Here is a 16846-nt window from a genome sequence, read left to right as displayed (position 1 = left end):
CTATGCAGATGATACCCAAATCTACATCTCCAGTCCCAGTCTCTCCTCCTCTTTCCAGTCTCACATTTTCTCTTGCCTTCAAGATATCTCTACTTGGATGTCCTCCAGTCACCTTAAGTTTAAAATATCCAAATCAGAACTCCTTATCTTCCCACCCAACCCTGTCCTCCTGTTGACTTTCCCATCACTGTAGTCAGCACCCCCATCCTTGCTTTCTCACAAACTGTAACCTTGGCGTTATCCTTGACTCCTCTTTCTCATTCAACCCACATATTCAATCCATCACCAAATCCTGTCAGCCCCACCTTCACAACGTCACTAAAATTCTCCCTTTCCTCTACATCTAAACTACTATCATGCTAATACAGTCACTCATCCTATCCTGCCTGGATTACTGCATCAGTCTCCTTGCTGGCCTCCAAGCCTCCTGTCTCTCCCCACTCCAGTCCATACTTCACTCTTCTGCCCGGATCATTTTTTCTACAAAAACATTAAGAACATGTCACCCCACTTCTCAAAATACTCCAGTGGTTGACCATCCACCTCTGCAGCAAACAAAAACTCCTCACCATTGACTTCAAAGCACACCATTACCTTTCCCACCCCCACCTCATCTCACACCTCTCCTTTTACAACCCAGCCTGGACACTTCGCTCCTCTAATGCTAAACTTCTCACTGTGCCTCAATCTTGTCTCTTTTGCTGTCAACCCCTAGCCCACTTCCTGACTAGGCCTGGAATTTCCTCCCTCTTCAAATCTGACAATTACTTCTGCAATGTTTCTCTGACCCTGTACTCTCACTCTCCTTGGTCCTTTTTGGACCTCTGCACAGCTCTGTCGCGGTAGCCCTCCTCTTCTCCTTCACCCCTAACTCTGGCCAGAGTCAGATGTGAAATGGCAGCCCCAGCAGAGCCTGGGCGGTCGGGGACAGGGTGTGGGGTCAGGGCAGACAGGCAGGCAGGCAGGCAGACAGACCTCCTGGATAGCACATCTGCCAGTGTGGGTGAGTCCCTGGGGAGGAAATGAAAGGCCTTCTCTTGGGGCCGCTGACACGACGAGATTCTCAGACTTGGCAGCAGGGCTGAACTTTTCGGCGTTTGCTTTGGTCGCTGTAATGTTTTCTTAATTTTAGCTCAAGATGGAAAATACTTTTTTTGGTTCCCTCTTTCCCCTGGCAGCCCCCTCCCTGCCTTCCTGTTCCCCTGGTCCCTCTCTTTGCTGCTCCCTACCCGGCCTCTCTCACCCTCTGGAACCAATTAAACACAAGCTTCCCCAGCCGGCAGCTGAACTGGAGGACAGCTTAGCCCAGAAAAAGAGGTGCCAAGGCCCAGGTGGAGGGTCACGTGGGCCATCAGCTGTCCACCTGGGCATGTTGGTCTGATAGGTCACTGCTCCTGGCTGTGAGTTAGGGACCCATGGCTGCTTTTTCATCCCCAGAGGCTGGTGGTGTTCTCCTTCCCAACTGGGAAGTTCTGCAGAGAAGCCTCCAGGACCCATGACCCCTGCCCTCTATCTACCTGTAATTTATTTTAGTGCATGTCTCCCCCACCAATTGTAAGTTTCTCAAGGTTGGGAACTGTATCCACCAACTCTATTGTACTCTTCCTAAGCACTTAGTATAGTGCTTTGCAAATAGAAAGTGCTCAATAAATACCACTGATTGATGGATCAGTCTAAAGACCCAACCAGAGTCTTGTAGAATTTGTCCATTGGTATCTGACTAGTCTCCTCTCTTCAGATATTGACCCTTCTGGAGGTGGGAGTTTTTTCGTCCTGGGAAAAGGAGCGACCACTCCCACCGAGTCTTAACTCCTTTACCTTCCCCTTCTCTCTGGATTGGCAAGAGAGATGGGAGGGGAGAATGAAAAGGGTGGGTGTGTGTGCCGGGGAGGAAGGGGGACCTAAAAGTCCTTTGAGGTAGGGCTGTATCATAAACTCCAGCTTACTGTCTTCTCCAAACTGAATGTTCTCCCATCCAGATGAAGAGGCCCAAGCATTTCAAAGGAGCAAGAGCACCTTGAGATAGAGGTAGACAGAGAATCCAGGTGAACTGGGGAAGTCTCAACTCCAGGATATTTGTATATTTTTCTAAGATCATCCAGGACAACCCTCGAAAACCCAGAATTGCCCCATCTCCCCCAGGACATACAATCAACCAACATGAAGACACAGGGGGAGGTGAGGCATAGCATCCCTGTTCAGCTTGCTGGTCTGTGGCAGCATCAGAAATGCAAGTCAGGCATCCTGACTCCAGGGCTGGGCGGTCTCTGCAGGACAGGTTGGCCCACTGGCCAAAGTCAGTACTTTCTCCTGGCCTCGAGCATTGCCATTCCCGAATGGCTGGCCACCCCCCCCCCCATTGGCTCCTGGTGGGGCCCCCAGGTAAGGGACGACCAATGTGAAGTCCCAGTATCCCCTCCGGAGGCATTCCCTGGGCCAGTGCTTGGAAGCAGCTTAGCCTTGTGCACACAAAATGGGTTCTGAGGGGCTCTTAGACCCCAGGAACAAGGCCCAAGGTTAGGGAGCAGTGAGACGGGGAGGAGGGCTTCAGAGGAGCCTCAGAGGGGAGGGAGGGAATAGGAGGATTATCTTGACAAGGGACAGGTGGGGAAGCCTTGGCTTTCAGAATGAACATTACCCAAGGCCACTGGAACGATTGCCTCATTCCCTCCTGCCCTGGCCTCCAGGGCCCTGGAGGCTAAGTACACTCACTCATCGGTGTGAGCTGGGGGCGGGGTGCCTGAGGCCCCACTTCTGGCTCTGCAACCTCTACAAAACCCTGGGAGACAGCCTCTGTTTGGCCACAGGCCGCTGGCCCACCTGGGAAGTAAGCAGTACCAAAGAGAGCTACTGTAATTCAGAGAGAAGGGCAAGGAGAGGAAGAGGGTTGGGAAGAGCAGGAGGGTTGGGGGGAAGCAATAAGAGCGGGGAGAGAAAGATGGTGAGTGGGAGGATAGCAGGGGAGAGGGAGAGGGGGAAGTGTGGAGCAGGCTGGCATCAGTCAGGCTGAGCATCATTGCTGCAGCCCACTCAGGTCCTATGCTCAGTGCTGAGGGAGCCAGGAGTGCCCCTCACCCATTCTCTTTTCCTGGAACCCAGGCCTACTAGGGACCAGGCTCATCCTCCTGGGCCTGGATGCCAGGAGATGAAAGAGAGGCCCAAGTCAGAGAGCTTTGGTTCAGAAGGAAGAGGCGGAGAAGCCGAGCTTCAATCCTGGGAGGATTCCCCAACTGCAGGCCCGGCCCAGGGCTCTGGCTCCTGTCACTGTGAGCCCCTGAACCCCGACCCCACTCTGCCCCTCTCTGGGGCCTCAGGGACCTCCGGGGCTCACTCCAGAGTTTGTTTTTCCGAGAAGGAACAATGCCTCCTTATTTCTTGGACTGCTGTCCCCTGAGGAATCCCGTCAGCACTGTGGATCTCGTTTCCTGCTGCTCTGCTGGGTCACGACTAGTGATGTAATACACGGAGGGAATCCGAACAAAGTTGAGGGGGGTGGGGTATTGCATGGGAGGGGTTGCAGGAAGTGGGGGGGGGGGGAAGGGGAGGAAAATCCCTGCTTAAAGGAGCTGCTCCCCAGAACTGAAGCCAGGGAAAATCTCACCCAAACTCCTATGGCATTCTCCCCTAGCACTTGCCCTGAGCAAGACGGTCCCTTTGAAAGTAGAGCCCAGTAAGCAGATCAGCTCCCAGGGCCCTCCTCCCACTCCCCAGAGCAGCTGGGTGTAGCCATGGAAGACTGGATTCCAGACTTCTGGCTGAGTCCTTCCTCCCTTCACAGCTCACATAAATGACAGCTGGCATTTCTCCTCACAGATCTCTCTCCCCGCTGTCTTCACTCCTCTCCCACTACAACCTAGCCTCACATTTTGTTCCTCTAATGTTAACATACTCATTGTTCTCTGCTCTTCCCTCACTCATCATCGACCCCTTACTCACACTGGCCCTCCTGCCTGGCCTCTCCCTCACATCAGACATGTCGAACAGACCATTTTAAAGCCCTTCTAAAATCACATCTCCTCCAGGAAGTCTTCCCTGACTAATCCCTCATAATACTACTAATAATAAAGGTACTTGTTAAGTGTTAGGTGAGATACAAGTTAATCAGGTTGCATACAGCCCCTGTCCCACATGGGGCTCAGATTCTTATCCCCATTTTACAGATGAGGTAAATGAGGCACAGAGAAGTTAAGTGATTTGCCCAAGGTCACCCAGCAGTCCTTTAGAACCCAGGTCCTTCTGACTTCCAGGCCAGTTCTCTATCCATTAAGCCACACTGCTTCTCATCTGCCCAACCCATTTTCCCTCCCTACTGCTTCACCCATGCACATGAGTCTGAACCCCCTTAACAATGAGGTACTACTCCTCCTGTCAGCATTTATATACATAGTCTTATACTATTACCCTGCAATTTATTTTAAGGTTTGTCTCCCCTACTAGATTGTAAGCTCCTTGAAGGTTTAGTCTACTGAGCAATCTTGAATGCTATTTTACTCTTCCAAGTGCTATACAGTGCTCTGCACATAGCAAGCACTCAATATATACCACTGATGGATTGATAGATCAAATAAAGTGTGCATCCTCCCAACAGACTGAGCCCTCAGCTTGGCCATGCCTGTCAAAACTTGAGCCCCAATTTTTGCGACCTGTTTCATTATACCATTACCATGAGCTTCATGGAGGTGAGGAGCATGAAGTTGGGGTAGGATTCCTGGTTGCCAACCAGTCTACTCTGCTCTATCCCAGGGATTGAATAATTCCAGGGCCTTGAGATCTTTGAGGAAGATGAAAAAGTAGCAAAGATTGGGCTAAGAAATAAAAGGATTCAAAAACTGTGAATGAGCAGCATGTCCTAGTGGATAGAGCATGGAACTGGAAGTCAGAAGGACCTGGGTTTTAATCCCAAATCTGCCACTTTTCTGCTGTGTGACCTTGGTCAGGTCACTTAACTTCTCTGTGCCTCAGTTACCTCATCTGTAAAATGAGGATTAAGACAGTGAGCCTGGTTAACTTCTATGTACCCCACCACTTTTAGTACAATGCCTTGTGCAGAGTAAGTGCTTAGCAAATACCACTGGCAGAAGGGCAAAGAATAAGTCCATTGTAGATTTGACTTTTTGATTCAGTCTCAGGGACAGAATCTTCCAAACAGGGTCTTGGGTGGATGGAGGTGCCTTTTGTGTGGAGTGGTGCAGCCGGCCAGGCATGGGGCAGCCTCAAAGACAGCCTCAAGTGTCCTTTTATTGTCTGGGTTCCTTAGGCCAGACAGCCAGCTGTCTCTTTCTCTGAGGAACCAATGAAAGACCTTGGCTTCCACCCTTTACCCTTGAAGCCAGTATTTAGTGCTGCCCTTAGAATGCATCTGTATGGAAATGGAACTGGCAGTCGGGGTGAGGGGGGACACCACCTAGCAGCCCGACCCAGCTCCTCAGCAATCCACCCTCCCAACAGAGACCTAGCTGAGATCTCCTTTGCAGTGGAGACCAGAGGGGCTTCTTCCAAAGTGAGAGGATGTTCCACTTTGAATTAAGTTTTTGTTCATTTTCCACTTTAAGTTAACTGTTTAGAGCTGACTGCCTCAGGAAAAATGACTTTCACTCTATCATTTGCAGCTGTAGGGCATCCAATTTCAACTGCCTTAATCTAACTCCAAAGAAATCTGGCTTCACATGGTGGGAAGGGGCATAAAGTCCCACCCCCAGGCCCTGGGCCAGAAACTCAACTCTTAAACTCAAACTCTCCCAGAAAGGTCACTGAGATGCCATCTTTCCTAATTCTTGCTACTGCCTGATTTAAATCTCCGTTTGCTACAGTTTAGGCCTTCTTCCCAATTCTCCATGTCTGGTCTACTTCCTCTTTGCTGAGCTTTTGCTTTTGAAACGTACAAGAACTAGACCTCAAGGAGAGTGAGAGATGCTGGAAGCTGGTGGCTTTAGGATCGCTGCTCAACCTGAGCTATGCCAGACCTCAAGAGGCAAAGGGCAGCAGAGAACTGGGGCAAATGAAAGTACCTCTGCCTGAATCACCTGACACTGAACTTCTGAAGGGTATCTAGCATGAGGTTAGAGTCCCAACGTGCGTTGGCTTTAATAAAGATTAATAAGAGCCTGCCCCAGGGCCTGGGCTGGTGTCTCAGCTCTGGAAAGATTATTATTTAATACTAATTAAATGAAATTGGCATCACCTGCCACCGCTGCTCCATAAAACACTTGGAGGTGCCCTGAGCATGGCAGGCAGCCGGGAGAAACCACACTTCCTTTCATTATTAACGCCAAAGAGCTGGAGGAGAAGGGTGGCATTTATATTTGAAATCAATTATTAAAAGCAGGATCATTGGGGCTGAACTTGGTATTAGTTATAAATGTCTGGGATGCGCTTGTTAATCCTCAGTCTGTGTTTTCAGTCACTGAGGGGAGACAGTGAGTGCCATTCAGTGAGAATGTCAACTCCATCTAAGGCTCCGGAGCAAAAGACCTCCTTCCTAGGAGCTCCAGAAGAGGATGGGGCAGGCAGCTTTCTCCACCTGGGGACAGGAGAAGAAGCAGGGAGAAGAGAGCCACCAAGCTTGTGAGCTTCCAGTGAGGTTAATCATGGAACCCTTGAGAAATGGAGACCTGAGCATTCCCTTAATCCATATTCATCTCACCCCTCAGGCTGGGTGACTCCAACAGGCCCATCCAGCCCACCCCAGTTGTGGACTGACGGGGGCCTGATACTCCCTTGGCTTCTTGGATCACTCCAGGGTAGCTCAGGGAGACCCTGGCTTCCAGTATGGGGCCTTGCCTTGGGGCCTAGGCAGAGGCAGTGGGGTGGTTCCAGGGTCCCTACTGGTTCTGATGGATTGTGGGTGAGGGCTGAGGGTGGAGGTGGGGCAAACCTTAAAGGGATCCCCAACCCTGGAGTCAGCTTAACCTGACTTAAACTCTCCCTCAGGCTTACAGCAGGATCTCTGACAGTGCCCCAAACCACCCTGGTGGTCCATAGGGTTCAGGAGACTGGCCTCCTGGAACTTTAGAGGGGGTATCCCTTCATGACTGACCAGTTGGCTGGGGGAAAGAGCAGATATGGAGTAAGTAGGAGGTTGTTTGGATGATGCGTGCTGAGAGGAAGAGGCTTGGACTAGATGAGAATCATTGTCTCTATGATCCTCCACTCTGAAGGTCTGTGGTTCCCAATTACAGACCCAGAGCTTCATTCCTGCACCAAGAGCAAAGAAAGGAAGAGAGGTAAACTCCTTTAGGGCAGGGATTGTGTCTACCTACTCTATTGTACTTTTTCAATAGTACAGTGCTCTGCACACAGTGTTCAAATACCATTGATGGATTGATTGATTGAAGGAAGCTGCACCTCAGCCCACCCTCAGTCCAACAGCATTTATGAACTTATCCATATCCATACTTTATATTAATGTTAGTCTCCCCTTCTAGACCGTAAGCTCCTTGTAGGCAGGGAATGTGTCTACCAACTATTTCCCCTATTTGTAATTTATTTTAGTGTCCCTCTCCCCCCATGGGCTGTATGCTCCTTATGTGCAGGAATCTCATCTTCCAACTTTATTATATTGCATTTTCCCAAGTGCTTAAGACAGTACTCTGCACACATGTAGGCTCACAATAAATACTATTCATTCACTTCAGTCCCTGCTCAAATTAAATACAGGGTAACTAATCAGGAAACTAGAGAGTTTGGGAAGCTTAGGATGAAATTTCATCTTCAAGCCCTTTGGGCTCAGTGGGTTGGCTCTACACAAACCCAAGATGAGAGGATGACCCAGCTAGTTGGGACCAGAAAGCCAGCAGGGAGGAACTGGAGAATCAAGGTGAGAGTTAGTGTAACATTGATTCCTGAAAATGGGTCAAGGGTGATTGTGCTAAAAGGTTTTTGTGAGGGATTTGGGTATTGGAGGCCAAGAAGGAGCATTGGTTTAATAAAGAATTCCTGGTTTGCTCTTTGCAGCTGGCCCTGGATCTGTTCATCTCCACCTTCATGCTCACAAGCAGATGGGTGAAAAAAAGCTGGGAGCTCTACGAGATTGAATGTGGCTAAGAAATCATGGGTTTGGGCTGGATCTATATTCTCCGAAAGAACCTGGTGACTTGTTTGAATCTGCCTCAGTGAATTAGTCCCAAGCTTGCTATGGAGTTCCATTAGAATATGGACCCAGTTGGGGGAGATCAGAAGGAAGGAGGGGGATTCATTTTCTAATTGGACTTCCTTTTGGAGGGTAAAATCCCTCAGGCACTTTGGTTTAAGGATATGAATCTAGATGATTTGCTTGCCTTCTAGGGTAACAGATCAACTGTTAGATGGTTTGGGGGCTGATCATTTAGGCTGAAGAAGGTGACTCCACCTGGATCTGACATTTCCATTGCAAGAAAAGAAAAAATTAGTGATCCAGAGCTCAAAAAGCAAAGAGCATGGCTTTGTGGCTGGCTGAATTATTTGGGAAGTTTTTCTGCCCTGTGGAGAAACAACTGGGATGAAGAGGGTCAGGGTTGCCAGAGGAAATGTAAAACTTTCTCCTCAGCCCTCATTTTTGTTCTTCTCCCTCTCCCTCCCCCTACCCCCCTCATTCTTCCTCCCCTTTCCCTCCCCCTCTTCCTCTCCACCTTTTTTCTCCTCCCCTCTTTCTTCTTCTCCCTCTTGATCCCAAGTGCTCCTCATAAGCATGGACAAATATTTACTTCTATTAGTACCATAATTGAAAGTGGGCATGGCTGGTGGAAGACTTAGTACAATGCTCTGCACACAGTAAGCACTCAATAAATATGATTGAATGAACGAATGGAGAGGACAGAGGGCCTATCTGTCTTTTTTCATCTCTTGCTCCAAGAGCCAGGTGGCCAGCTTAAGCTGTCTTCAGGATTGTGCCCATGAAGTCCTGGAAAACCCAAGTCTTGGTTGGTGAAAAGGCTAAACCAAGAGCAACTTCCTTAGAGCAGAGTCTATTCATCCCAGAGTCATGATATCCCAAGGGAGGGCAAAGACATGGGGAGGGAAGAGTGGTGGTCAGATACTCCCAGGTGTTTTGCAGCTGGAGGTGATGCCATCTGGGCAAGCCCTAATAAGCTTGCAGTTCTCTTCAGTCCCTGCTCAAGGCTCAGTGTGACGAAGATTGGAAACAGGCAGAAAAAGACCAAATTCAAATGTGAAGGAGAGGACAGGACCTATATTCTGGCCCCCTCTGGCTCATCTTGGACAGTAAGGGGCTCACCCTTCCTTCTCTTCTGCAGCTTCAAGATCCTGGATTCTACGGGGTTCGGGCTACCTCTGAAGGGTTGAGGCTTGGCAAACGGGTGAGTGTTCTAATGCCAGGTTTCCACCGAGGCCTTGGAGGAAATCCATCATGGTGTTTTCCCTTGTGCCCACCCTAAAATCATTTTTACTCAGTGAAACCAATCTGGGATTCTCTGGATCTGGAAAGAGGTTAGGTCCGACATCACTGGGGGGCCTCATCTCCTGGGAGAAGCAGCCCCTGACCCCACAGGGGAAACTTGACCTGGATGCTACGGGAGGGAGGAAGGAGGGAGAGACAAGGGACAAGAAGAGGACTGTCCCAGCTTGCCTTTTGCCTATGCACCCGCCACACTAGTAACCATTCAGGAGAAGCCCCAGGCGACCCACAGCCGAGCAATACCCAAGGAATGCAACAACCAATATGCTGGGCTGCAGAGTTGCTAGGTGACCCAGGCAAAGGAATAGAAATAAAATGAAAATAAATCTAATCAGAGACATGTGGTGGCCGGAAGCCGGGGAAACACCCACCCCCTTTCTTCCTTCCCCCATTGGCAAGCTGAGTCTGATCTGCGCTTCCTTGCCGAGGGTCTAGGCCCTCGAGGGATGGCAGGGGCTCTAGGCCCTCCTGGGCCCAACCTCTTGCAGCCCCCTTCATTCTCCCCTCTCAGATGTCTATGAATGCAGATTCTGAACTGTGAAACCTGGCAGTGGGAGTGAGGCAGAGGGAGGCTTGCAACTTTAAAGTACAGGGCAGAAGATTTCCAGGTGCTGCATTGGTAATGGGTAGGGGACACCCCAGAGGAACGTATGACTTACCTGATATAAAATGGGACCAGTTGCCGCTCCAGAGGTAAAGAGAGGTCAAATGGGGAGAAAGGGCAAGAAAATGAAAGGACAACACACAAACACACAGCTAATCATAAAGAGGGAGAGGATATAGTGAAAAACAGACAAAGGAGTCGTGATGAAAGGCATTAGAGAACAGAATCCACTGAGCAAAGGGAGAGACCAGATGGAGAGAGAGAGACAAGGTGGTTGATGAACTGTAGAAGATGTCAGGGGCCTGGGCTCTGCTCGACCCAGTAGGAATGATGTTTGGACAAGGACTAAAGAATCAGGTTAGGAAACGGGAGAAAACCAAACACCAGTGAGAGGAATAACATGGCCAAAGCAGCTCAGAGAGGTCAACTGAGGAAAAGAGGCAGTTCAGATCTGGAGCCAGTGTGAAGGGTGAGAGAAGCAAAAGCAAAGCAAAGCAGGGGCTCAGGGAGGGTGCTGTTGTGTTGCGGGGTTTTTCTTGGAAAATGTTCAAATGTGTTTAGCTTTTCAAGTTGACAAGAATACACACACACACACACACACACACACACACACACACACACACACACACGTTGCCTAAGACTCTGGACCTCTCAGAGCTGGGCCAGAAGGAAATGAGGTCAAGCTCATAAAATTAGCCCTTTGTTCAGTGTTGCCTGCATGAGACTCAGGCTCAGAAGGGTCTGATCTGGAGAACAAGCTCAAAGTCTGGCATGCCCATGGAACGCTGGAATTTTCCATAGTCACGGCACCATGGGAGGGAGAGGAATGGGAGGGGAGGAAGGGGGCGGGTGTCAGGGTTTGCTTTCTCCACACAGTTCCAGGAGCCATGCAAACCTTTCCTCTACCGGCTCCATCTCCTTCCACCTCACTCACTGCCTCAAGTGAAAGCAAATAATTTACAATAGGGGTGACTGGGAAGTCAAGGAGGGAAACTTTAAGTAGTGTCTGTAAAAAGAAGGAAGGATCACTGGCCTTTCTGCAGGTCTGTCCCAATTTGACTTCATGCAAGTCAGTCAGGGTTAGATGAGGTGATGGGGAAGTTGGAATTTGCCTTGGGGTTGGAAGGCTTTGGATGGAGAACAGGGGATTGGAGACATAAAAACATCCAAAGTCCCCTTCCTCTCTTCCCTCTTAAAGCCACTTAGCCACTCTTGACCTCTTGCTTCCACTTGCACTATGCAATAACTGTAATGAGAAGTGCCTTAAACTCAGGGGATGGAAGAGACCAAATACCATTGTCTTCTGTTGTAGTTTGGCAAATAAAGAGAGATGAGGCAGAGTAGCAGGGGCTTTGGGGGCCATTAGACAGTCTCCCCAACCTCTGATCTCTTGATGATCACATGCTTGTACACCAACATGCCCACTCTCAAAGGGGTTTGGTCCATCCCCACCCAGACTGAATTACCCCAAGGGGCCTTCACTGTATTAATTTTCTCCCCAGGCCCTGGTAGCCTAGGAACCACCTCTATAGAGGTAGCACCATGGCAACTGTACCCAGGAAGGATGCTCCTGCCATTGATTTCTAGAAAGTGGGGAATGTTGGATAGGCGCTCAGTTGTTATGTGTCTTGATTTCTCCTAAGGATAATGAACTGCCTAGTGAGCAGGCCTGCTCTTATGTTGAGGCCCCTGGGGTGGTATGGGAGACTAAAGGGGTCAGGCACACCCCTGGTAAGCAACATAGCCCAACAAACCCTGATGTGTTCTACACCGGATATCAGCTCTATTCCTGACTAACCTTGTGTGGGGGCTGTTTTCTAGCAGGAATAGAAAAAGGAGAAGACATTTCCCTGGGAATAGAGAAGCTAGGGGAATTGCAGTGATAGTTTTCTCAGAGTTAATGGATCAATACACAGTCCATTCTTCCTGAGATAAGGATGGGAAGAGGATTTCAGTGATTGTCTCCACTGTAACAGTGGACCACTTCAACTGGCTGTCTGCAGAGTTCAACTAAACTAAGACACTGGGGGAAGGAAGGAAAACTGGGGCTTGGGGGCTGAGTGGGGTCATTCTAGGTATTAATCATCATTGGTAGTATTTGCTGTGCACCTACTGTTTGTTAAGCACCCTACTAGGTGCTTGGGAAGATGCAATAGATGTAAAAGGCATAGTACATTCCCTCAAGGAGCTTACACAAAAATATTTACAAATATACCTGCATCCATTATAATGTGAGGGCTGTATTTTTGTAGTATCCTATAAGAAGGAAAATTCACATTGTATTGGCTTATCCTAGGTTAAGTGCCACATGCAAACACACAATCATTTCTTCCACAGCACGGTACTCTAACCAATTACTGGAAGAATGTCCCTAATTCTGCCATTATGTTCTATCTGAAATGCATAGTGGTTGACATGTCTGAGAGAATGAGTGGGGTGAGCACAGGGGGAAAAAACAGGATTGCAGCTGGTAATAGGGTTTGGAAAGACAAGTGTCTGAAAAGGGAACATGAATTGCTTTATCTGTAAGGGCTTGTTGCTGGATGCTCATAAGTGCAGGCTCTCAGGGATGTGAAAGCCAATGTAGAAAGAACTGGAATTTGAGGGTCTGAGAAGATAATGCAATTGGGGAGGAGGGAAGATTGGCATTCTTAGTAGACATGGTAGTATTAGTAGTAGCAGTAGTAGCACTAGTAGCAACAGTATTTATTAAGTGCTTACTATGTATAGGCCACTGTAGTAAGTGCTGGGAAAGCGTACATGGGTGAAAATTAGACATGGGCCTCGTTCTTCAAGGATATTCCATCTCTGAATATACATGAGGGAGACAGGACTGGAGACAAACACATTGGGAGCCATAAAACAATAAAATATTAAAGCAACATAAAACACAAGGGCAAATACCCAAAATGAAAACAAAAATCTTTCCAGGTCTAGACAAAGACAAATCAGGGAAGCTGGCTTCTCTTAGGGGAGTGAATCTTTGCCTAACAGGACACTCTTCCAACACCTCCCTCTCCATAACCTTCCTAGCCACATTAAAGAGAGAGTTGACTTGCTGATAGCCACGAGGCGACGGACAGAGCTATGTAGATCTCTTCACCCTCCTGAATGGTGGGCATACTTCTTGTCAGCCTGTTAGTGTCTCTTACCTCTTTCTCCTTGCTACAGCTATTGATAAAGTGACATCATCTTCCTCAGTGAGCATAGTTGGGTGGTCACAGGCCCTTTCTGCCCCCAGTGAGACTGAGGAATTAAGTAAATTGACAGTAAGCACTCAATAAATACCTTTGACATACCTTAGAGTATGGGCAGGGGTTGCATTTACCAAGTCCATTGTATTGCACTTTCTCAAGTATTTAGTACAGTGTTCTGTACAGTTACTGCTCAGTAAATAGTATTGAGAACTGAAGGCAGGAGACAGGAAATTCTGATGGAAAGAGCCCTGGACTGGATTTCAGGAGGCCTGGATTCTAATCCCCATTCTGCTACGATTTACTGTGTGACACTCCAGGCAAGTCATATGTCTTCTCTGGGCCTCAGTTTCTCTAGCTGAACAGTAGGAATTCAATCAATCAATCTTAATTATTGAGCATTTACTTTGTGCTTGGGAGAGTACAATATGACAGATTTGGAATACATGTTCCCTGCCAACAAGGAGTCTACAGTCTAGAAGGGGAGACAGGCACAGCACTTAGAACAGTGCCCAGAGCTTAGAACAGTGCGTTGCACATAGTAAGTGCTTAATAAATGCCATTATTATTAATATAAATAAATAAATTGCATTTATGTACATAAGGGCTGTGAGGCTGAGTGTAGAGTGAATTCAGGGTGAAAATGTAAGTGCAGGGATGGTGCAGAATGGAGTGGGAGAAGAGGATATGAGGGCTTAGTTAAAGGAAGGCCTCCTTGGAGGCGGGATGTGATTTTAAGGCCTCGACTTCCCTCGCAGTGATGGGCTGAGAAATGCAATCTGAGAAATGAAGGCATCATCTTCATCATTCCCATCAACCCTACAAGAGGCTCCTAGTTCTGGGAGCAAAGCTCAGATACCCCAATAGGCAGGCAGTAGGGGCAGCTAGCTGGCCCCAGGTGCACAGACACACCTTGTTGGAACATCCAGGGGGCATACCACACCCCTAAAGTTTGTATCATCTCAATCCCTCGGTTTCACTGTCTCCTGGAGATTCCCCCCCCCTCCCCCCCACCTCTCTACCAGTCTTCTTGACCTCCACAGCCCAGCCTAGCTCTCCGGATCCTCCCCAAGAGGTCCTCCTTACTGCTGAGCAGTCATCACTGCATTGATTCAGGTCAACCTCCTGCCCAAAACCTTACAGATCCCTCAGGCTAGGACAGGAGTAAGAGAGGGAAGACCAGATTATTGGACTCTTTGCCCGTGTTCACCTCTCTGCTTTCTCAGGGTGCTCCTCTAACGACGACAGCCACTGTTGGAGAATAAGAATTATTGGGTGGGGGACAAAGACACCAAGGGAAGGAAAAATAGGGCCTTCCTTCTTTGGAAGGGAAAGGGCTGGAGTGGAGGGCCTGGGGAAGGAAGAGGCAAAGATTCTGGAATGAAGAGACAGTTAGTGAGACAGGCGAGTGGGAAATATTTGGGGCAGGGGTCGAAGGTCAATGCTACGGATCGTGATCCTTAAACCGTGGAACCCTCCATGGCACTTACCTCTCCCATTCTGACTGGGCCTGTACACGCTGCCCACACTGACACGGCCCTGCTGGGCGCCCTGGTTTTCAGGATTCAGCTGGACACTTTCAGAGTTCCTGATGGGGAGGTAGGGCTCTTGCCTTGGTGTCCCATAAGGATCCAGGGCCCGGAAAGGTGGCTGGGGCTCCACAGCCCGGGGCTGCATGTAGGGCTCTGAGGGTACGTTGGCGTAAGGTGGGTATGAGCCCAGGCGGGGGTCAGTTCCGTACCCGGGGCCCACTCCAACTGGGGGCCCGGGATTGACCTGTAAATTGTCGGTGGAGGGCAGCCCCGGGGCTGGGGCCGGCTGATTCAGAGCAGAGTTGTAAGGGTCCTGGTATGCTTGGTCAAAGCCCGTGGCACCCTCATGGTAGAGGCTGTGGGAATATCTCCTGTCCAAGCCATCAGAGGGCTGCGGCTGCGGTTGTGGCTGTGGCTGGGGCAGCTGTTGCAGCTGGGGCACCTGCACAAAGGCCCTCTCCTGAGCTGGATAGAAACCCTGGGACTGGAACGGGGTTTGCTGCTCTTCGCCATACTCTTCGTACCTCACCCGGGGCTGGAAGGGGTAGATGACCCCGGCGGCGGCCACGGCGGCCGCCCCGGTACCACCGCCTCCCGTGCTCCGGTAGTACACGTAGCTCTCATCATAGGCCCTGGGCGTCTCGTAGTTCTCGTATTGGTTGGCGAATGGAGGCTGAGGGTAGGGGAACTGCTGCGGGTACGATGGCAGCTGTCGGTAGGTGGACTGCGCGAAGGCCGAAGCCGAGGCCGAGGACACCGAGGAGGTGGAGCCCGCCTGCCGTTGCCGGGCAACGGAGGCGCGGGCCCGGGAGGAGCCAATGCTATCCCCGATGGGTCCTTCCCGCCAGTTGTCCGGGACCTGGCCAAACCCGAAAGGATGCCGGGTGTGGCCCCGGATGGTGTCTGAGCCAGCCCGGACCGGCAGGGAAGGGGCCTGCCTCCTAATGGTGGCCCCCAGGCCTCTCCGGCTGTGGCCCTGGGGGCTGTCATCCAGCAGGACCCGGGCGCTGCTGTCTGGGTGGTGTTGCCCAGCAGGCACATACTCTGAGCCTGTGTTGAGCAGTCTGTACACCCTCCCATTGTTCTCCCATTGGATCATCTGCCTCCAGCGGTTGGCATCGGTGCCCTGTGGCTGCTGTCCACAGGCCAAGAGAAAGAGTCCGCAGCCCATCAGAGCCCAGAGGACCCAGAAGCTGGGAGCCATGGCCTGCCCTCCTTCGGTACCACCCCTCCGCTCTGAGGAGTTAGGGAGGCAGAAGAGCAATGATGCTTCTTGGCAGTCCTTTGCTTAGCAATGCTGCTCTCCCTCAAGCCTTCTGGTCGGGCTCCTTCCTCTCGGCGCTCTAACTCTGCCCATCCCCGGATCGCCGTGCCTAGCAAGAAGGCTCTCCCACAGGCAGCATCCCCAGCCTGGTCGGGCCAGGCCCGGAGGTGGAGGGGAGGGGTAGGGGGAGGGCAGGGCCGTGAGGAGGTGCGTGGGGCAGGAGCTGAGGCAGATCTCTGAAGGGTCGGGAGGATGGGCTGGCCGGCGGGTGGTCAGGCTGCTTCCACGATTTTTACATCCAGGCCGGGTCCTGTGCAGACTGCCGGCTGGCAGGCTCCCTCCTGCTCTAAATGAATAAGCAACAGGCTGGGAAAAGTTTGGAGCTTTCAAGGGTAGCTGGCCTGGGACAGGCCCTGGCTGCTCTGCAGGGCCCTAGAGTCCACTGGATTTCAGCTATTTGGCTTGCTGGCCGTTCTCTCTCTGAGCTGGGAACCTGCCTCTGGCTGAGGAAGAAAGAAAGTGGACGGGCTGCCATCCTGGGGATGGGAGAGTCTCGCGGCTCAGCTCAGTGTCTAGGAAATGGATTTCTGGGCTCAGGGTTGAGGCTGGGGCTGGGCCAGATTTCCAAAGCTCAATCAAAAGCCCTGAGGGCTGGGAAGGATTGTTTCCTTCCTGCTGTTATCAAGCTATGGGACTTTCCCTCTGTACAGCTTCAGGTCCAGGATGGTTTCGCCATAACAACCCCTGCCTTTGTGTTGGGAGAGGTGGGGAGCAGGGAGCCTGTACCAGCCTCCCCAGGCCCCAGGGCCTTGGGACCCAGGGGAACCAGCCCTCCTACCTCCTCCTCCTCCTAAGGACCTA

The 16846-nt window shown here is 50.6% G+C and overlaps 1 protein-coding gene across 1 annotated transcript in view; it reads right to left on the bottom strand.

Moving 5' to 3' along the window:
- The window catches only part of LOXL1 (lysyl oxidase like 1), a 37772-nt gene extending 21481 nt beyond the window's left edge, over positions 1–16291 (bottom strand). The window contains exon 1 of the mRNA XM_038746633.1: positions 14680–16291. Coding sequence (XP_038602561.1) covers positions 14680–15925 — 1246 coding nt within the window. The 5' untranslated portion in view covers positions 15926–16291. The remainder of the gene's footprint in view (positions 1–14679) is intronic.
- Between the last annotated feature and the right edge of the window lie 555 nt (positions 16292–16846).

This window comes from Tachyglossus aculeatus, chromosome 5 (assembly GCF_015852505.1).
Source record: "Tachyglossus aculeatus isolate mTacAcu1 chromosome 5, mTacAcu1.pri, whole genome shotgun sequence".
NCBI classification, from domain to species: domain Eukaryota; kingdom Metazoa; phylum Chordata; class Mammalia; order Monotremata; family Tachyglossidae; genus Tachyglossus; species Tachyglossus aculeatus.
The sequence above is the reverse complement of the archived record's forward strand: the minus strand, read 5'-3'. Positions and strand labels throughout refer to the sequence as shown.